The following is a 22,665-nucleotide window of genomic DNA, read 5'->3' on the forward strand; positions in this document are numbered from 1 at the left end:
TATTTACAAGCAGCGTTCAAAGCAGCCCTCTTGTCCTCCACCCACTGCAAAAGACCGTCTTCGAGCCTGGGTTACCTCTGGGGCCCTGGAGCTCGGGGCGGGGGAAACCTCCTTCCTCCGCCAAACTTTGCAGGGGCGTGAGAGCGAAAGCGCGAGCCGGAGTGAGCGGGAACGCGCCACCCGCCGCCGCCTCCGCCCGGCGCCGGCAGCCCCGGCCTCACCTCTGCCGGGCGAGGTGCAGGCTCCCCGCGCTCCGCCAGTGGGCGGGGCCGGGCCGCGCGGGGCGGGGCCGAGGGGGTGGGGGCTCCGCCGGGTATATAAGGCGGGCGCCGGCTTAACTTCTGACTTGGGGTTATTTATTTGGGGAGTGCGCGGACGGCGGAGGCTGGTGGCGGCGGCGGCGGCGGCGGCTGCTGCCGCAGACGGTGGTTAAAAAAGGCGGCAGGGAGCGGCGGCGAGTGATGGGAGCGCCGTGGCTCCCGGGCGCAGGCGGGATCTGCCGAGCTTTCCGGGCAAGGCGGGAGCGCTGAGGAGAAAGGGGAGCGTCCGGGGGCCCGCGGCCAGCTCCAGAAGCGCGGGCCGGGTTTTTGTTCGGCTGGCTGCAGCCGGAGCCAACAACTCCAGTTACAACAACAACCCACCTTCCCGCAGCCGAGCCAGACTAGGGCTCCTGCGTCCGTCCTATTGTTTAGACACTTGCCAGGAGCTCGGGAGTCAACAGAGCCACCGAGTCCCCGCTCCCGACCGCCGCCTTCCCTCTTCCCCACTTCCCTCCCCCCAGAAAGGGGCGCGGAAAGCCACCTGGAGAAGGGAAGGTGCTGGAAGGAGACGGGCTGCTCCGGACTGCGGCCGCCGAGTCAGGTGCAGCGCCCGGATTCGGGCGGCGTCGCGACGTCGGCGGGAGGACTCCCACCGTAGCTGTGGGGACTGGATTCAAAACCTGGGAAAAGTTCCTGCACTTTGAGAAGAAGGGCCCACTTGTGGGCGGCTGTCGGGGGTAGACCGAAGGGCAGCGCCCCGCCCCCCCTCCAGGAGGCTGCTCTTGTTTCTTCCACCTTTGCCATCAGGTGTCTGCTGCGGAGCCGCGGCGTATCCGGGAGACGCGAGGGGCTGACACACGCACGCACACAGGACTGCAGTTCAGCTGCCTCCTGGGGTCTCCTCGGATTAGCAGATCCCACCGACCCAACTGCCATCTCTCTGCCCTCCGGAACACCCCGGGAGGACCTGGGAGGCGGACACCTCCAGCTTGGCCTTTCCACACTCTTTCTGGCCGGCCTGCCAGCCATTCCCTACTCAGTCTTAGCAGGAGCTCTCATCCTCAACTTGGCCTCTTGGATTTCCTCTGCCGTGGTCGTGACTAGTGGATGTTCCTGCCTGCTGTGGCGGTTCGATTGCCCTTTTGTCTTTTCTGCTTGACCTCGGGGAAGGCCCTCGTGCGGAGCGTCTCCAAGGACGCCGGGCGGGAGGCGGAATTGCCCATACATCCTTTAGCGAAGTGCATGTGACGGGGACCGGCTGGGGCTGCGGAGGAGCTGCAGGCCAGGGGGGGAGGCCGCGTGAGTGAGTCACGCCAGGAGCCCCGCAGCGCGGTTCCGCGCCCCCCCAGGCTGCGCGCCAGCCCTGTGCGCCCCCGCGCTCCATGTCCAGTCGTCCACTGTGCTTCACTCCCGGCCAGCGGGGCTCCTGCGCCTTTTAGTTTCGGAGAGCTCACTTTGATCGAGGCCACCATTCCTACTGAGCCTCCTCCTTCTGTCTTCTACGGTCCTCACTGGAATTGGATTTGCAGAGGGGTCGGTGGAATCAGATCATCTCAGTTCCACGCGCAACTGGCTCCTGCATCTTCACGATCTTCATCAGCTGTTGCAAGCTTCAGGTCTCTTACAGCTAAGTTGATATTTGCCAGACAGACGACGCGCGATCCACTCCCCGCTGCTCTGGGGTCTTCCTGTAGCCTTGGCCAGGTCAATTGATCTTCTGGACTTAAAGTTGCCCAAGGAGCGCCTGCCCTGCAGGAGGAGAAGGAAGAGGGGAGCTGAGAGGCGTGTACCTGTGTCAGCTCTACTGCCTTGAATATTACTGTTACTTCTGTATTATTTTGTGCACGTTATCTGGACCCTCTGGGTGGCTAGCCTCGAGCCAGGCACTGGGCCTCAGGCACCGCGCGGTTGGAGCAGAGGAACGAGCTAAAGAGAAACCCCTGGGGCCGACGAGCTAGGAGGCGGCGGGGGAAGATGCACGGCGTCGGCTGGCAGACGCTGTCCCTGTCTCTGGGGTTAGTGCTGGCGATCCTGAACGAGGTGGCGCCGCAAGCGTGTCCGGCGCAGTGCTCCTGCTCCGGGAGCACCGTGGACTGTCACGGGCTGGCGTTGCGCAGTGTGCCCAGGAATATCCCCCGCAACACCGAGAGACTGTGAGTATGGGCTCATTCTCCCCCTTGGCCCTCCCTCCCATCGGGGTCACGCAGCCCCTGTATCTAGATTGGAGGGACCCCGAGGCACAGGGACTTGTGTCTGGGGCAGCCCCCACTAGCTTTCCTCAACGCGCATCCTGGGCTTGAACTCTCTGGGAGGGCGCTGCCCAAGGAGGGGCGGGCCCGCGGACTACCGCGCTTGGTCCCTTCCTCCCGTTCTCGTCCCGCCACTCGCAGCCCTTTGCGGGCTGATTCTCTGAGGCTGGGGAGGCGGGGAGATGAGGGAAGAGGAGTCGAGTTTGCCCGGGGCAAGGGAGACGCGACTTTGTTCCTTGGACTCCTTAAACTGAGTCACCTTGCGGTTGGAAACTCTCGCGGGTCGGTTCAGGGCTCAGTTCCGGCTCTTGTCACCGCGGGGTGGCGCGAGGAGGCGGGTGGACGGGAAAGGGGGTAGTCAAATGAGAGAAGCCTCTGCTCCCGGGCTTTGTGTCGCCCTCCTGGGGACGGAGGCAGAGGAGATGCGGTGTGGGGAGGCTGATCCCGCCCGGGGGCTGCTTCCACAGGCCACGGAAGGAAGGATGCCCGAGGAGAGCGGCCGCGTGCAGCCCCCAGCTACTCTTCCCCCGCCTGCCACTTCCCGGGGGAGGAGGCGGCGGCGGAGAGCCCCAAGGGACGTGTCGGAGCAGGGGGACTCCAGCGGCAGACCGCGCGTCCCATCGACTAAGCGAAGTTAGGGCTGGCTGTCCAAACCAGGACTGGTCAAGGCGGGTCTGACCGCTTTGGTAACCCCGCGGCCCTCGGCTGCCCGCTCCGGCCCTTCGTGCTGAGCCCCAGTGCCCCCTTTCCACCTTTCTGGCAGTTTCTGCGTCTCTGCGCGTGTCAGCAGCTCTTCCTTTCCTTTCTTCGCGCTCTGCTGCCCGCAGACATCCCCGCCTCCCTGTCTCTGCGAGTCTCTAATGAAGAAGTAATAGCAGAGCGGGTGATGACGGCCCACGCGCTGCTTGTGGGGCGCTTTCCGACTTCAGGGAAGTGAAGCGTGGAGGCCGTTCTCTTTGTGAACGTCGAGGCCGCTGCCCCGGCGTCCCGGGCGCGCTTCCCTCGCTGTTGCGCGTGGGCCGGGTGGGGCAAGGAGGACCTGGCGACGCTCCCAGGCTGCGCTCCCCGGGCCTCTGCGCCCGGGGCTGTGAGGGTTACCCGCACGGCTCACAGCGCTGCGAGTCGATCTTATCCAACCCATTTCCCTCTCTCTCAGTTTAAAGTCGAGCCACTTCTTTCCCGTGCAAATGGCTCCCCCATCCCGAGCCTCACTGAGCCGACCCCTACTCTGTTTCTTCCCTCCTTCCCAGGCCCGCAGCGCTGGGCACGTTGCGGCCCTACCGAAGGTGTCTTGTCAAGAATGTGATCTACCAAGTTCGTGTGGGATGGGGGCTTTAGGACTCAGGTTATGTCAGGTAGTTCAAAAAGGGAACAAACAATTCGATGGTGCTTTGCTCAGCACGGAAAATGGTTTGGGGAGAAGGCAATGCAAAACTCTGTCTTAGCGCTTGTCATTTCATGCCCTTCAGAATGGTTTAAAGTTTAAGCACTAACCCGTCTTATTCAACAAAAGGGGAATGCATTTGGGGAAAAAATAAAGCAACTGACTTTTAGGTACTTGAAAAAAAATTACCCCTATGAGGGATTTATAAAGAATTTTCCGAAAATAGTTTACTCAGTGGCAGCTTATGAAATTATATTATTGACAACATAAGCACATTAAATATAGACCCCAAACATGCTGTTTTAAAGTCAACGTAGGGTTTACTTCCCTGAAGGGGAGAACATTCAAACCGCAGCAAAGCCTGGTTTTACTTGAAATGATTGAAACCAGGGCAAGTTTAGATCTTGACCTAAGATGCCAGAAAAGGGGGTTGTGACTCTCAAGGAAACTGTGGTGCTGAAATCTGGACCAAAATGTCAGGGTCTGAATACTATTTCCATTATTGCCCTTGCTGGTAGTTTTCACTTTACAGTTCGCAGCGGGGGTTCCTGAGCTGCAAATGAAGAGTTTAGTTTTCATACAAACATAGAATTGTTGGAAGGTAAATGCCTATAAATGCCAGTCTTTGAAGTGCAGTTCTTTTGATGACATTTTAACTTTATTCTTTGCCTTAGGAAGTTTAGCCACGGTGCTACCTAAGGATAAGGGTCTGAATTTTTTAAATTTCTCCCTGAATAATATTAGAAAATTGTTTAACTTCCTGAAGGAAACTTTTTGGGAGTGTTCATAACAAGTATAGTAAATAGCAGAGTATCTGTGAAATTAACATACACCTCCTTATAAAAACAAAAATGAAAAGCACTCCCATACACACAAAAGAGAACTCTTGATAACAGAATTACTTCATTTTCTTGTCATATGCCAGTAAGCATAGACTCTCTAAACTTGTTAAGAATCATTTTAAAAATTTTCTTTCACACGTGACTTCCTTCTCTTTCCCTCTCTTTTACTTTGCAAAATAATAATTGGAACTGATCTTTTATCTCACAGTTTTTATTTAGTGTATATTTTTCTTTAACTAGATAGTAATAGAAATTAAATGGAACTTTCATTTTCTTACTTGTTCTCTATTAGGGATTTGAATGGAAATAACATCACAAGGATTACCAAGACAGATTTTGCTGGTCTTCGACACTTAAGAGTTCTGTAAGTATGTTCTTCTGTGTTTTGGAGAATTATCATGTTTTTTAAGCTTGTGGATTTTGAATCATTACTGATGTCAGGTTTAAAAACTGTCTCAGTGACAGAAACATAAAATTTTACCAGGCCTTGGTTTCCTTTCTGTTTATCAGTGTACTACAATTTTGAATAAAAATGTAGGCTTTCATTTTAAGTTTAGGGGCAGGCCATAAAATAGAATTATGGAAATGACCTCAAATATTTGCTGTAACAACCCTAAGTGCTTATGCATATAAAAATGTAGCATAATTGCTTTCACAATATGAGTAATGTGAGACATTTTATATACTTTTAGGATTTGAGATTAGCTAGAAAGAATTTAAGTGGGTCTGCATTTTATTATTGCTAATATAAAAATGTTCAGACTTTTCTAGCAATCAACACATATAAATATTTTCTAACATTAAAATAAAACAATCTAGGTTTTTGCAGAGTTTTTAGTGGGAAATGTTTCCCACTAAAATATTTTGAATTGTCTCTTCTTGTATCTGTTAACTTTGCAGCTTTTATAAAATTGTTGCAGTGTGATTACTTCTTTGGGTGTTAGGTTGTGAGTGAACCATCATTTGAGATTCAGTGTAATGTAAAACTTTTTTCTTACAAATTTGTAATTAAATTTAAATTTTAATATTTATATTGCAGTGAACATATACTTTTGATCATTGTGTGTTCACTGTTTATTTTTAAAAAACACATTTTGCCCTTGATGAATTCTTCCCATTTCTGACATATCCATCAGTGAACTGAAGTCTACATATGATGAATTATTGTATGTTGATTCTTTCAGTTAAGAACTCACTTAAAAACCAGCCATCAAAATTGCAGTATCATGGGTTATAGTTTAAGGTTCAGGATTCTAACTAAATTTTGTGAGAAACTGAATTAGTATTTTTTATGAAAGTTTTGTGATGAGGATACTATTTTCCCTCCCTGACTCTTTTCAGATATATCATTGTTAGATTTTGTATTGACTATCAAACCAGAGCAGTATTTAACTTTGTGAGGGGACAAGTTTTCAGTTGCTGAATTGAAACTTTTTCAGATAATGAGTGCTAACATTAAGACCCCTGTTATACTTTGCATTTCAGTCAGCTTATGGAGAATAAGATTACCACCATTGAAAGAGGAGCATTCCAGGATCTTAAAGAACTGGAGAGACTGTGAGTATTTTCAATTCCAAACTTATGACGACATAACTATATTTTTAATAATACTTGCATTTCAAGGACCATGTCTTTAATTTCATGTCTTAGTCTTTGTAAATTTACAAAAGCAAGAGGTTGAATTAGTGATTTTTAAACTAATTTACAATTGGAAATTATAGAATTTTTGCATAAATAGTACTAATTTGTGATAAAGTTCAAAAACAGACTTACTTTCCTGACACATTTACTTCCTTGGTAGCCATTGCTTTGGTACTTAGAGATGTACCTTTTTTCTTATTGTTCATCTAGTTTGTTTTATTTGCTTATGGGAGGAAAGGCCGTGTATTTATGGGGCATTATAAAACAAAGTTTTGCTGATAATTATTTTAGTTCCCATGATGTTGCTATGTATGTCGTTAATGGCATTGGAAGAAATATTTAAAGTTCTTAGTGTTATAAAGATTTGCTTTCTGATATTCACACACTTGTGAATATTTATTTCTTTATTTTATAGTAGCTTTCTAAGTATTCTTTTTGCTGGAAAAAGCATTTAAGGATAAATGGATGTAAGAATTACTTTATCAAAGCATGTCATTTAACATTAATTGTTTTTTTTTCCAAGATGATCAAATGTGGACTTCAAAATTTAAAATGTATTTTTTTAAAATTTCAGACACAAAATCTTATGGATTGATATATATTACTTGAGAACCATTAATATTTTAGGCCTACGTGTATATGTACAAAATCAGAAGCCTCTGTCTGAAATAATTAAGAAAAAATACACAATTTGTAACTTGAAATATGAATTATATATCTCCATATGTCTTGATAATTCAAGTTTAGTAGCTTTGCATTTCTAGGGCCAAATAATGGCTCTGTTAAAAGTAGCAACAATTATTTTAATAAGTTTCTTTGTCTGTTTTAAGAGGCACTTTAGGTAAAAATGAAAATTTTATTTAAAATAGTGAGATATAAAGTTCATTTTGGGTATAGCACATACTCAGATTCACTGGGCCCTAGTACAAAAGTTAATTCAGTATAATTGTAAATAAAAAAATGACTTGTCAACTTCTAAGTTATTTGTAAATAGAAGCTACATTTATAGCTTAAAAACAGATATATCTAATTTATTTGTAAAAAATTTTTCCATGAACAATATTACAATAAAGGGATATATTTGTGGGATTCAAAATAAATGTAAAGCTACTACTTAAAGCTAGTTTTGGGAAGGAAATAAAGATAAGGTAAACATTTGGTTATGTTTATAACAAAGTTCATAAGTTCATAATCTACCTCAATATATAAAAATACTCTGAAAATATTTATTCTTTGATCTCTTTTGTGACTAGCTAACTACCAGTGAGTACTTGAAAAATTTATTTTTAATTCATCCATTGAAACAAGCATTAATATAATTTAAATGTTTGTTAAGATGAAGAGATAATTTAAAATTATCATTTAAACATTAATAGTTGTTTTCATCAATAACATATTTATTCATGTATATGTATGTGTGTTTAGGATTTATATATACATGTGAAATATATATATATGTATATTTATGTTTTTTTTTCTTGAACAACTTTGACCTTGAAGGATTCTAAGTGGCTTTTCATGAAGTCTCTATTTGGTTTATTTTATAGTTTTAAGTATTTTCAGAAACACTGAAACAAACTTTTTCATTATTTTTAAGCCACTTTGGAGTATCATTTGAACTTTCATTTTGAATAAATTAACTTTTCCTAAAATTTATTAACCAGATACCTAATGATCTGAAATTCGATTAAAGTTGTAAGTAGGTGCTGTTTTTTGACTTTGACTTCCCCTGGGAATGTCACTTCATCTCAGAACAATTTTCTGTTCTATGAAGATGCAGTAACATGTTTCAGAGTGGGAGGAGGGTTTGTAATTTTAAATGAAAACTAATATATATGCAGGACTTCTTTAAATCACCCCAGCTGTTGGCTGAGAGCAAATATTTCATATTTGTGAGGAAAAGCTGAGAAAATTCCTTTTGTTTACAACTGCCAAGTCCATCTGATAGAAACACATTGTTATCTGACAGCCAATTCATCTCCTTGGGACTCTGGAATTCAAAACCATTTCTTAGGAACACTTTTCAAATATTTATTTTTTTTTTAAATACATTAAATGGCAAACAGTTTTGCCAAAGAATGCATTCAGGTTATTGTGAAATAAACTGTTTTATATTTTGTTCAGTATATTAATTAAAAAATAAAAAATTTAAAAGCTACCCAGAGAGTTCTATAATCAAGTTACTATGGCATTATAATGATATAATTATGGCATATATTCTTATTGTAGTAGGTGATGTCATTAACATCGCACAGATTGCTTCCCCTCCCAATAGTTGCAAGAGACAATGTAATAAATGGAAAGTAACCAGTGAATTAACTTTTAAATAATTATATCTCATGTGAATTTATATGTTTTTGGCACCTTGAATCTGAAGTTTAAATTCAAACTCCAAATTATGAAAAGATCTATAAATGCAGGTTTATGTTGTAAATGCCATTTACACTACATATATATATATATATAGCAACTTAACTTTCATTCTTTGTGTAAAGAACAAAAATAAAAACAGTAACTTTATTTGTGTGCAATTTATGGTTTTAAGTTTGTTTTTCCATTTTAAAATGATAAAATCAAAACAATTCCAAATGATATTTTGTGAATATTTCAAAATTATATGTTTTTTCTTTTTATTTTTTGTTGATAGAGTTTTAACTTGATCTAGAGAAAGAAGACATCTGAGAACAGAAGATAAGAGCTGTTCCTTTTAGAAATCCGACTTTTAATCTCTAAGAAACAGGGTCATTTTATCAGATTGAGTTTAATTTTAGTATAGGATAAAAAAATCATTATTGTTAAATCAAAACATTATAGGTATGAAAAAGCACAATTTTTTTTTCCACTTCAAAGAATTGATGAAACTCAAGGTTTCAGTCAAAATACCAAGAAGTAGATGGGAATTAAAATCATCTGTCTCTCCCTCTTTCCTTTCCTTTTTTCCTTTCCTCTCTCACTGCCTCTCTGCCTCTCATTCACTTCTTTGTATTGTATAGAAAACATCAGGTGATATGATGATCAGACTGTGGCTATGAATCATCATAAAAGGAATAAGTTTTAATCACACCTACACACTATGAGCACACAGTACATCCACTTTGACAGTTTCCTACTATGCACCTTGACCTAACATGTGCCCTGGCAGATTCCCATTTGTGCTCTGTGTTGCCGATAGTACTTGCTTATCTGGGATGAGAATGAAGCCTTAAGAATGTGCCTGATGTAGATTGCATTAACAGGTCTCATACTGCATTACAGGTCTCATATTGTTTAACCAAATGTTCAAATGAAAGCTCATATAGTTAAGTGACTATATTCAATGGAAGTTAATTAAGGGAAAACAAGCTATAGTGAAGAATTGGAACATTTAAGAATTATACTTCATTATACTTCATAGAAGATACCTGTGTATATCTGCAATAAAGTCTCCATACTAAATTATTAATTCAAAGTATTTCTTGACTAGTGGGTAATGTGTTAGAAGGCTGAAAAAAAATCACACTGGGACCCATGACTTTTCTCTACATCCGTAAAGTTCCATTATTCACTTATGTCTTACGGGATTATACTGAAGTAATTAAAGTTCTATTTTATGACATTTTAGAGAGACCCAGGCCACTTCGGGGCTTCCCAAGTGACACTAGTGGTAAAGAACCCATCTGTCAGTGCAGGAGACATGAGAGATTCAGATTTGATCCCTGAGTCGGAAAGATACCTGAAGGAGGATGTGGCGAACCATTCCAGTATTCTTGCCTGGAGAAGCCCATGGACAAAGGAGATTGGCAGACTACAGTTCATAGGGTTGCAAAGAGTCGGACATGACTGAAACGACTTAGCAGGCATGCATGCAGGCCACTTCAGTATTTCACTACTGAAAAACATCTGCTTTTATACATTCCTTGACAACACAAATGCAAGAGTATGAGAAAGTTTTTGAAATTTTTTGTTTGTTCAAAAAAATGGTAGGGCATTTTGTCCTAAATATAATGAAACACTCATAAGACAAAATAAAATTCATATATGCCTACATTACATTAATGAGAACCAGTAGCATACCATTGAAAACCTTGGATGTTAGGTATTTCATTAACTTCATAATATCTTACACACTTAAAATAGCGAAATTGCACAAGTGATAAAGCCAAAGGCTTGGGTTGTACTTTTGTTCCTTTCAGTAAAGTGTAATGGCACTCTTAAGACAATATTTCTTTAAACATTCCAAGTTTTTGTATCTTTGGATTTCAGATTACCTTTTTTTTTTTTTACTATGTCATTTGATACTCATTTTTGCTTTAATAAAAGAGTCCTAAAAATATTATTATAATGAAGCCATTGCAAAACCTGTTCACTTGTCTATTTTAGTTTCTACCAGGTAGACACAAAGAAAATAACTCAGTTTAGAAATATTTTTACAATAGAGCCTAAGTTTGACTACACACTTTACTCTCCCTAAAGGATATCTCAAAGGCACATGTATTTTTTGAAGGTGGCGCTGAGTTATTTCTGGATGTGCACACCATTTATAGGCATGTGATAGCTAGTGTGAAACTAAGGAACTCCAACACTAGACTTTTGGTTGTAGGTCGCTAAACATTTAGTTCAAACAGAGAATGTGTTGTGGAACAGATCTGAGGGAAGTCTCTGAACCCTTGCTCATTAGGGATGTGGAGAATCCCTCTTCTGACTCATCCTGCAAGTTTATAGGCAACACATGACACTTTCTTTTTCTTGAAGTAACGGCACACTAACAGTGCTAATCTACTTGGAAAAGAATGAAAGCTCATCATACTATCTGGCACCTTTATACCAAGGTTTAAAGTCACTGCAGTTATTTTCTTGGGAAAGTCTATAAACATCTCAAACTCAGTAAAGAAGCTCGGTATGTACATTGTAGGATATAAATCATGCACCTTGATGCTCAAGTGTGAATCACTTTATCTGTGATAGCCATTAAATGTCCAGTTATTCTTGCCTGTTTATAAGTGATAGTGAACTATTTTAAATTGCATTTACTGACTATGGTCTTAAAAGATTTTAATGCAAGTGCACTGTTGAAGTTTAGCAGAACATTGAATCTATCTGAGAGGGTTTCTCATACAATGTGTTTTAATGGGCCTTGAAGTTGAACGGTGGTGAGAAGTTCTGTTTGCTCTTTGTGGAGCGTTTTATAAATTCTGCAGCGGCGATGCTGTTTATTTTTCCCACATCTGTTTTGGGCTCATCCTTTGTAACAGTGTTTGCTGGATGCTGCAGCCTTTATATCTCCCCTGAAATGAGTAGTTTAGTTTGCACTGTTACAATGTATTTGTGGAAGCAACCAATGTCAAATATTTTACATTGAACTCCTGTCTTTCATTCCTGTTGGATACCCTTCTGCTTGAACTATGCCTTCTAAACTGAATTTTACAACTTAACATGGGATGAGAGACTTTTCTGCATGATCTTTATATATACAGCTCTTACCTGTTTCAGAGCAATTTATATCTGCTGGACTGGAAGAAATGTTGGTGAAAACATTTTCAGAATGAGAGTTTGGTAACAGTTTGGATTTGGTTTTAATGCAGTTGGAATTTTTGCTTTAAGATAACATCAACAGAAAATTACTTGTTCTCTTGGCAGTGTCCATCTGCCCTGAATGCAGGTGGGACTCCATCTCTCAGCTGCTGTTCTCCTCATTGTAGATAACCTAGCCTCCCCTCGGTGAAAACACCCTGTAATTTTATATGCTATTGCCTGGTGTCCTACGGAACATTGGCAAATACTCACAGGTTTTACTGTTGATTGTGCTTTTTAAACAGATACGATCTCTTTTCCTTACCTTTAAAGCATTACATGAGAGTAAATACTTGATTTCAGTTCCGTTGTGAGATCTTGATCAAATTGTCTTATTTTTGAAAACTGCGTTTTTGGTCATCATTAAAGGAGACAGTTATTATATCTCATAGTACTGGTATGTGGTTTCAGTAAGATAATGCACGTATTTTCACAAAATTCTTGATGCAGAGTTGGAACTTTTTATTGTTACAAATTTCAACATCTCCTTTCCTGTTTTTCAGAAGCTGAGTCTTGGAAATACTTTACCTTTTTGAACTAATAAAATGTGTCTATAATAAATCTGACTTTTAAATATCCATATTTACTATCATTTTCCTTCTGATTTTCTTCTTATAGCATATAGTCAGTAGAAGAGATGTGAAGAAAGTGCAAAGCCTTCTCCAAATTTTTTTTCAGAGTATTTATATAATCGCTCTGAACATATAGAGACTATCAAGAAGTAAGGGGAGTGAAGAGGAAACAACTTTTCATTAATAAATTTTGATCTCTTACCATGGAGCATAAAGGGTAAAAATACTGATAGTGCCGAAAATATAAAGTTTATCTAATACTAGCTAAATGTTAAAAATCTTTGCTTTAAAAATGTTAGCATAAAAGGCAAATGGAAATTTACCCGAGAAGAAGACATATATGTATGAGAAACAGGAGATTGTAAATGATAGACTTTTAAAGGCAGTGTTCATCAGATAACTTGTTTCAAATCAGGTGCATTGTAAATATATTACATTTACAGTGATAGGTAAATATGAGACTTTCTTACTAGCTTTGGTAAAAATCGTTTTCATTTTACATTTTGGATTGGGGTGAAGGTTGCAAACGTTAATTGGATTAAGGAGGAAGTTGAAAGGAGACCACCAACCTTTAGCAATGGATAAGTAACAGGAGTGGGTGGCGGATAATAATTTGAAACAAAGCTTGTCAATAATGCCCTTCAAGTTGAACTGTTAAGAATCTGCATTTCAGAGGCCTATGGTTTTTAGTGTGGTACAGGAAGATCATTCATCTCACTGAAGGCCACCCAGAGGAAATGGTTACTGGGATATCTGTCATCTTTTCCCTAAAGGAATGTGTCTCAGAGACTCATTATACACCTTTCTGAAACCATGAATTTCCATCCAGAGAATTTTTATTCTTGAGATCCTGTGGGCAGATTCCATCTAGTTAGTGATGACATAGAAGCTGAATATCACTGAATCTCCGTTATGTGTCCTTGGACACAATTGAGTATCCTTGCTGGAACAGTTAGTAATTGACCCACTTGATCTGCTTAATGCTGCTAATTTTTGTTGGCTCCATAAATCCTCCTCTGAGATGCCCTTAATTCACTGCATGCTATTTATCTGTTCTTAGACTATCAGATTTTAACTTCTTTAACACATTTGCATTAGAGATATTATTATGATGCTCGTCAAGCTACTAAGAAGTATTTTGTAGTATTGGAAGAAGCCAGGCTACTTTTTCTCCAGCTCTGTTTAGAAATTATTATGCACCTTGATAGTCTTTAACATAATTTCAGATTTTAAAAAATACTCTTTAGTTTAAAGATTTAATTTCTGGTCATTGTATAAAGGAACTCTGCTTTAATTTTTTTTCCTTTATTGAATATTTTGGAAGAGTTTCACTTTGTATTGTAATGTTTGCGTTTCCGTTTATTCTTGGTACTGATGGAAGAGGAAACAGAAGACTAGGAACCAAAAATGTATTGGTATTCTTTTTTAAAAAGTGTAGTCATACTGTTTTTCTATGCATGTTGTCACTTCACCTGTTATCTACCTTTTTTTATATGACATCACCTTGCTTGATACACATGGTTGGTTTAGACACATTATGATCATTTATAATACTTTTCATGATATAGTGATAAATTGCTTGAATTTTAAGAAAAATACTTTATACATATTTTCATTTTTATTTCAACTTTAGGTTTTTAAATAGATCTTTAAAATAGTGCACTGACTAGAAAGCTAGTTTCTTTTAAAATAAAGCTTGATGTTTTATTTCCAGGTGATTCTTTCATAGATATTTAAGAAGTGGGCTATGTAAAACTATGTTTTGCCCCAACCGCCCCCCCCCCAAAAAAAAAGAAAGATTGCTGAAAGGGAAAGTTGAGGATTACATTATTTTGAATTATTGTTTAGGAATGTTTAAACTGTGTTTCTTTGAAAGGAGTGATTCAGGGGATATGTTCTGGAGTCAGCCCACCTGAATTTAGGTTCTAGCTCTACTTTCTGTGAGCTCTGTGCCTCTCTCCAAGAGCAGTGAAGTGGCACCTACTTATGGGGTAGAATGAATGTGATAGTTCATGTGAACGTCTCAGAACAGTGACTGTTACCTAGTAAGTTTAGTATGTATTAGCTATTATTTGGAGAATGAATCAAGAATCTCTTAAGAATATGAAAAAACATGAGAAAAGACACTGCTTGCACTCTATCTGAATTGCCTTCTTTCTTAAAATATCTGAAATTGTGTGGACCCATTAACACATAATCTAGTGGCAGCTCTTAGTCACTTGGATGTCTGAATTTGTTTCAACATATTGAATTCCTTCCAGTTTCTAGATTATGTTGAGAAAGACATGACAAGGGGAAGTGAAAGGAAAGGAGGCAATTGCTGAATAGGGCTCATGAAAGCAGATTTGGTGGTGGGACTTTGATTATCTGGAGAGGGGCATAAAACCTAAGGCAGGTACCTTAGAAAACATGTCTGGAGAAAGCTGGCTGAACATAAAATGCACATGCTAGGGTTTTGCCAAACTATATCAAAATGCAAAGAGCAGTTTGTTTTTATTCAGCATTTCCTAAGAGCTTAGTAAGTGCCAAGGAAGAGGGAAGGAAATATGAATACATAGATATAGTCTTTACAGGGTTTCCCCATTGGGTGGCTCAGCAGTAAAGAACCACCTGCAATTCAGGAGCTGCGGGTTTGATCCCTGGGTCCAGTATTCTTGCCTGGAGAATCCCATGGACAGGGGAGCCTGGCAGGCTACAGTCCATGGGGTTGCAAAGAGATGGACACGACTGAAGCGACTTAGCACACAGCATGTAGTCTTTACGCTTGAAGAGCTTACAATGTAGTGGGATTCAGACATTTATATGAGTAAATGTTTTGACTAATACAGTGTGAGGGACTCTTGCTTATCAAATGCTAGAGGCATATGCAGACACAGACAAGGGAGGAACCAACTTTATGTAGGAGAATCAGGGGAATTACACAGAGGATGTTAGAAAGGACCCTTTGGAGAAAAGGGAAAACTCCATACAGAGAGTTGCCTCTGTGAGGGCTGGGGACCTGAAGAAATGTCCTTCTTTTGGTTGGTGAATCATGGACGATGTTTGTTCTCCAGTGGTTTGGATCAGATTATGAAAGCACATCTCTGTCATTTTAAAAATTGGGATGCCTCTTTGGAAAATGGGGAGTCTTTCCTAGAAAAATTCTCATTACCACTGTTGTGAATATTTGTAATTATTTTTTCAGACATAAATATAACAAGATCATAATTAAATCATAGTTCATTGAAAGTGTATAATAGTAGACTCTGGGAGTACTCCTACCTTAGAATTATGCCTGGCAAAGAAAAAAATAAAAGCTTTTGATTTCACTTTGCATTAATCTTGTTGTGTGTTTTATTCATCCAAAAAAAATTAGTGTAAGTGAAAAGTTTACCTTTTCACTACTAATTTTATGATTTTACCTCTGATTGTCTCAACATACATTTTTGTGAGCTATATACATTTTATTAAGTTCTGAGCATCTATTTATAGATGACTAACCTCTTAATAATATGAGTTATATAACAAAAGATGGTAAACATAATCATCATTGCCTCATGGCATTTTAGACTTGGAAGAAGTTCTGAGGTTCACTTGGTCCAGCTTTAAACCTAATGCAGAATTTTTATTACATTGTTGCAGGGAAAAAATGCATAGCCTCTGCTTGAATAATGTGGATAATAATAAAATAAGAGTTGAAAGCTTCCTAAGGCTGTTCATTTCTTAACATCTTTTATACTTACAAAGATCTTCCTTATAATCATCTATCAATACTTTCTTAAGAGTTAAAATTACTAGCACCATTTCTACCCTCTAGAGACTAAATGAGTGTAATTCCACTCCCTTCTGATGACCGTTTAAGTACATTATCATTTAAAAGAGGGTAAGATTGATATGCCCTCTTTTTCTGTCCCCTTAACATTTATCTTTAAGACAAGAAACACCTCAGGTATCCTCAGTGTGACATTACTTTCTGGATGTCTTTACTCTCCTCTAGAACTATTGTGTTAGTCATTCAGTTATGTCCGACTCTTTGAGACTCCACTGACAGTAGCCTGTCAGGCTCCTCTGTCCAAGGAATTCTCCAGGCGAGAATATGGAGTGGGTTGCCATTCCCTTCTCCAGGGGATCTTCCAGACCCAGGGATCGAACCTGGGTCTTCTTCATTGCAGACAGATTCTTTACTGGCTGAACCACCAGGGAAGCCCAGCAACTTATAAATCATTTAAGTGTGCATTGGTGGCTCAGAGGTTAAAGCGTCTGCCTCCAATGCGGGAGACCCGGGTTCGATCCCTGGGTCGGGAAGATCCCCTGGAGAAGGAAATCGTAACCCACTCCAGTATTCTTGCCTGGAGAATCCCATGGATGGAGAAGCCTGGTAGGCTATACAGTCCACGGGGTTGCAAAGAGTCGGACGCGACTGAACGGAACGTCATCATTTTATTTATTTGGAAAAAGAGAGGATAGACATTTATTTTTACTGAAATGTTAAGTTGTACACTTAAAATGAATGGGATTCATAAATTCATACACTGGGGCTAGAATTTGCCACTCTTTTGCAAGTGTTCATAGTCCGAAAGAACTTAGTTATATAGTGCGCGCCTGCTGAGTTGCTTCAGTCATGTCTGACTCTGTGCAATCCCATGGACTATAGCTTGCCAGGCTCCTGGGCTTAAATTGAGTTAGGGTTGCAAGCAAATTCTTTTCTAAAATATTTAAAACATGCCAATATCAGTTAAACATTTTTAGCAAAAACATTGCTTAAACATTTTTGCCCTCACTGTTAATTATAACTCAGCCTTATTCAGTTGAGAGTAAAGAACTGTGGATTGCAGTTTTCTTCTGATTTTGCCTAGAGGGACAAATCATGCTGACACTTTCTCATATGTTTTGGTGAAACTAAATGGAAAGATTAAAAAAATTGAAATTTCTGTCTCCCTTCAGTGACTTGGCTGAAGATTTAGGGGCTGGGACGGAATATGAATTATTTTAGGGCACCATTTAATACGGTATTGCTGCTGTTTGTTGAACTTGCTAAACATACAGACTCGCTAAACGAGTCCAGAAAGCCTTTTTCATTGCGTCTGTGCTGGTTGACTGATGTTGCAAGGGTGGTGGATATAGAGTTTAGGCCCCAATAACCATCATCTGAGTAAGCACAATGGAAAATTGCTTTAAAGAATCTTGTAACAAAAGGTGTAACCAACTTTTGATTTGTAATGCTTGAATTCTCTTGAATTTTATTTCATTCTTTCTGAAATACAGGATGAGGCATGACACTACCCAATCACAGTCTCATTGTTGGGTACTTTCTATGTAACATATGCTTTGTTTTTGTTTTTCTCAAAAGGCGTTTAAACAGAAATCACCTTCAGCTGTTTCCTGAGTTGCTGTTTCTTGGGACTTCGAAGCTATACAGGCTGTAAGTAGACAGAAATAGTTATTGTTGCTCTGTGTAGTACCTCGCGTTTTATTAAATGTATTTTGGATCTGTTTCCTTGTGCTTTCCTGGAATCTATTCACCAGTAGATTAATGGATTAAACGTTTGCCTTTCTTTTTTTCTTTTTTTGAAACTTATGATTGGTTTTCCAGTGGTTCCAGTTCTTGTATTTGGTTAGCATTTACTGGTTCGTGTCTGTGTTATTGCAGTTGTGTTATTCTTTTTTGGTCTTGATGGGGAGATTTACCTAACTTCTTTATAGAAACTTTTGATTAAGTTCTGAAAGGAAAGATTGCCACTGTGCTTCCTTTTCAGAGGAAGTTGGCAGTGTATTCTTGTAAAGTTGTGATTCTTAACGTCTGCCTTTTTGATATTGTTTCTATACTCGAGTAATCTTTATTAGTCTGGAAATACTATTATGAGGTATTTATAGAGGACTGTAAATTTCCTCTTAAATTTTCCTTTTAAAGCCAGAATTCCAGACTCCGCAATATGAATGACTGTAGAGGGTTTCATATCAAATACGACATCGACTGTTAATGGAAGTATTTCTTTGGAAGGAGTGTAATGTGGGTTTTAGGCAGAATCAGTTTTTTCCTCCCTGAAATGTTTGTTCAGTGACTGAATGTGCAATGGTGAAAACACACTTGACAGCTCTTGTAAGTAGGTTTTTAGCCATATGAATGATTTTGTGCAGATGGGAGATAAGCTGCAAAGTGTTGGGGAAATTAATAGCAATGGTTATCAATGTTCGTGGATGTTGTGAAAAATCATTGGGATATACAGAATAAATCGCTCAGCTTGGCTTCCACCTGGATTGTTGCAAAGTCCCACATGTGGAGCTTGTGGGGAAAGTGAGGAGACTGCTTTTCTGACTTTGACTTTGTAGCCAAGACTTCGTAACCTACTAGTTCAGTATTGTTGTTATCAACTCCAGAAGTAGGAAGGATCTCTTCCCACAGCCCTCCCCCACATTGTTTCTTTGTTAGGATCTCTGTTAGGGCCTCCTGACACCTTGGCTTACTGTGGAGAGAATTTTCCCAGCAGGCAAAGGTAGAGCCAGTTACACATCAGGTCTTGTCTCTAGAGTCTGACTTTCCTGATTCTATTCCTGTAAGGATAGCCAAAGTCGCTTAGCAGTTATTTCTCTTCTGCTTTGTGTTCCCTGCTGACTAATTGGCTCAATTTAGGTAGATTTAAAAGAATCAAATAAAGAAACCTGGAGACCGCCTTTTTAACAAGAATTCTCTAAAGACTATTTTTACCAAAGAAACTGGATGTAGGCTGTTATGAAGATTATGTGTATGAATATAAATTAATATCTATATTTAATTATTTGTACTTAGTTTCCAAGAATGGCTACAGAAGTGGTTTTAATAGTATTCTACTTTCTTCCTTAACTTTTTTTTGATTGTGGGGATGTTGAAGAATTGATTTCAAAGCTAGTATACAATGAGTGCTATTAAATTCATTTACTACTAAGCTAACAACGTGCATCTAAAACAATCCACATTGTCTAGAAAATTGTCTGTTTTCTCTGTGGCTGTGAAAATATAATTTAAATGGAATGATTGTTACAGCTAGAATTAAAATTATTAAGCTGAAGAGGAGGAAATATAGGCAATCACTTTAGCACTGTCCCTGAAAAACTAGAATGTTTGATTTTTAGTTGGAAAGTATTTGGATTAATTTTCTTTGGGTGATATAATCTAGTGCAGAATCCCCTATCAGCAGATCATGTTCTGTTTAGCATTTGCATCCTTTGACAATACCATGTAGTGGGCCAAGGGATTTTCACTTATGTTATATTATGATTTTATAACCTTATGAAGTTACTTTTTGGAAGAAGACAACTTGATATCCTTAAGTGAATGAAAGAAACAGAACTCATGAAACTCTAAGGCAACATCTTCTAGTGAGTTAAAAGCATGTTAAAAAATGGGGAAAATGGACACCTAGAAAATGAGTTATAATGTGCCTGTTTGGCTCAAAGGATTTCCCCTAGGAAGTAATGGAAGATAAAATTTTGTTTCTGATGTGGGTCTATAGGGATTCTGATGCTTTGATTTTCCTGAAGTTAGAGCTTGATGGCTTTATGTTCAATATTGACTGGGATTTGACACCTGACATAGGCACTGGATACCCATGAAAACTTAGAGGTATACATTTTTTCTGCCTCAGAAAACAGGAATCTGTCTTCTTTTGAGTTGAGGCACTATTGTCTCACCCGAATTAGATGTAGTGGATGGTTAACCATGATCTTTTTCATGAGAGGAAAGTTATCAGCTACATGTGACCAATTTTTTATGATGATGATCACTAATTGAATTAAACAATCACCAGTAAGAGAGTATGTAATAAATAAAGGAACAAAAGCTTGTGAAGTTAACTGCCTAGCTAGTTTAATTTTTAAGAAGATGGGTTCAAGTTCAAGTATTCTTCATATGATACAGGTGCCTAGTAGCTAACCCAAAACAAATGTTCTAACAGATGGAAAAATCTGCACAAATCTACATGTAAAAATTGTCCTTTAAAATCTTCATTTAAAAATGAACTTTTATTTCACAAGAAGGATAAGTGACAGGACAAAGGATACAGGATTTTGGACAAGCAGTGTGTTTGGAGAGGGATAATTTGACTGGTGGCTCATTTGCATATTAAGTGATCTACTGTTGCCCACCATATAATGGCAACCCTCTCCAGTATTCTTGCCTGGAAAATTCTGTGAACAGAGGAGCCTGGTGGGTTACAGTCTATGGCATCACAAAGAGGCAGACACGACTGAGTGACTGAGTACACACACACACAATTGCCCTACTATATAATTTAGTGGAGCCATACTCATCCAGAATTCATGAAAGAAACAAATTTAGAATTTATTATCTCTAGTTCTTTTCCTAACTTATTTTATATTTTTCCATTACTTAATACTGTTGTTTCTGGATACATAATCGATGAAAAACTTACTTATTTTTATAGTTCATACACTGATGTTTGATTTTTATCATTGTTTGCTTAGATTAAATCTAGTCTGTTCCACTGGACATTATACAGATTTTCTTTGTGCTTCTGTAAGGAATAATCACCATTTGACTCTTGGCTGAAAATGAGATGCCAGGTGAAGAAGCACACATGCTTTTTTTTTTAAATTCTAAATGCAGTATAAAAGAAAAGGAGGGTACACTGTATATGAATTATGATTCGACACGGTTGGTTGCTGCTAGCGGCCAAATATGCTTTTCCTTTGCTGTCTGCTCCAATTTCTCTTTGGACGGGTTGAGAGAGCACTCCGTGTTCAGGTCAAGATGTTTGCTCAGAAATAGTAGTACAGTTGCAGCTGTGTTTGCTGGAGCAGGAGACTAGTTTAAATAGCATTACCATTTATCCAGTCCATTAACAGAACTCTGTAAAATAATACCAACTCTGCATAAACTACAGGACAGTGTAATAAAATTACAAGCACTTGTTGACAGATGGAAAGTGTAAGTAAAGAAGAAAGAAAAGTGAAGGGCCATAGGTTGGAGGTTAAAAGAGACAGTACATAGTTTTCTTACTTATGGAGATTCTCCATCCTCTCATTTGGCTCCTCCTCTAAAACCAGGATTGCATTTTTGTTATCAGTTTATTAAGAGTGGAGAACATGATTTTCAGAGCAATTCAGAGTGGGTTAACTGATAGAAATACAGTGACGTTTGAAATGGTTGATTATGAATGAAATTTATGAGTAGCATATACAAATCTTTCTGAAAAATATAACCTTAAAGGTGACTTGCCAGTGAGTGATTCACACTTTTCCGCCTGAGTTTGCAGCTACTCATCTGGGCTCATTAGAGAGGCATTTCATTGGTAGTTCTGTGGTTAAGCATTTGGTTATAAATATTTGTTTTGTGGTTTTCAGTTTATTTCCTTGAGTATTATTATATTTACCCAGACTTCTAACATAAGCTTAAGTAGCCAAACCATGTTGCAGAAACTCATTTTTCACTTGTATCTCTTGAGACAAAACAAAGCTAACAAATGAAAATAAATATATAAGTTCCAGTGATTCATTTTCTTTGCTTCTTTAAATGAAAACTCTCTATTTCTGGTTAACAAGTGGTGTTTCCCTAGTGAGCTTTGGAGCCACTAAATTATCTAACATTATAAGTAGTATTTTTAAAGCCAAAGACTCTTTTTATGGCCTAGTGACTCCTTACCTGCGACAAACAGATTTTGAGCAATAAATTTAATTGGTCAGGTCACAATTAATTTGCTGTCAGATAGGATCTCAGATTCTCCAAATTGTTTTTTTGATAATTATTACAATTCTCTAAGAGGAGAACTTAAATTTCTATTAAAATAAAAATTAATTTGGGAAAGATAACAAATATATGATGAAGCTGCCCTTCCTTTCCTTTCCTTTCTTATAGAAGGAGCCTTGGCTTTTGATTTTGGTTTTGAGGAGTTACAAGAGTAAGTATGCTTAATGTTATAAAGGTCTAGATAATTCAGAAAACTAGAAAAGTGGGAGTATAAATTATTCATGATCTCCCCACTCAGATATAACCACTAGTATACTTGTCAATTGTTAGTAGATTAGTTTTCTTTTTCTGTAATTATGCATATAAATACTGCTGTACATGCATTACAAATACATTTTTTAAATATCCCCAGGGTTTAGTATAAAGCTTGACCTTTAGAAAGCTCTCAGTAAGTGTTTGATGTATTGAATTAAATCTCCATTGGGCTCATGGTTTGTAATTTGAAT

The 22,665-nt window shown here is 39.3% G+C and overlaps 1 protein-coding gene across 2 annotated transcripts in view; it reads left to right on the forward strand.

Annotated features, from left to right (window-relative positions):
• Positions 1–367: 367 nt before the first annotated feature.
• Positions 368–22,665, forward strand: part of SLIT2 (slit guidance ligand 2) — a 415,143-nt gene continuing 392,845 nt past the window's right edge. For both annotated transcript variants that reach the window (XM_055434236.2, XM_055434237.2), the window contains exons 1-4: positions 368–2,413; positions 5,028–5,099; positions 6,221–6,292; positions 17,828–17,899. In XM_055434236.2, the coding sequence (XP_055290211.1) occupies positions 2,235–2,413; positions 5,028–5,099; positions 6,221–6,292; positions 17,828–17,899 (395 nt within the window). In that variant the 5' untranslated portion in view covers positions 368–2,234. The remainder of the gene's footprint in view (positions 2,414–5,027; positions 5,100–6,220; positions 6,293–17,827; positions 17,900–22,665) is intronic.

This window comes from Moschus berezovskii, chromosome 5 (genome assembly GCF_049115385.1).
Source record: "Moschus berezovskii isolate FMDL1 chromosome 5, NW_MosBer_1.0, whole genome shotgun sequence".
Lineage (NCBI taxonomy): Eukaryota > Metazoa > Chordata > Mammalia > Artiodactyla > Moschidae > Moschus > Moschus berezovskii.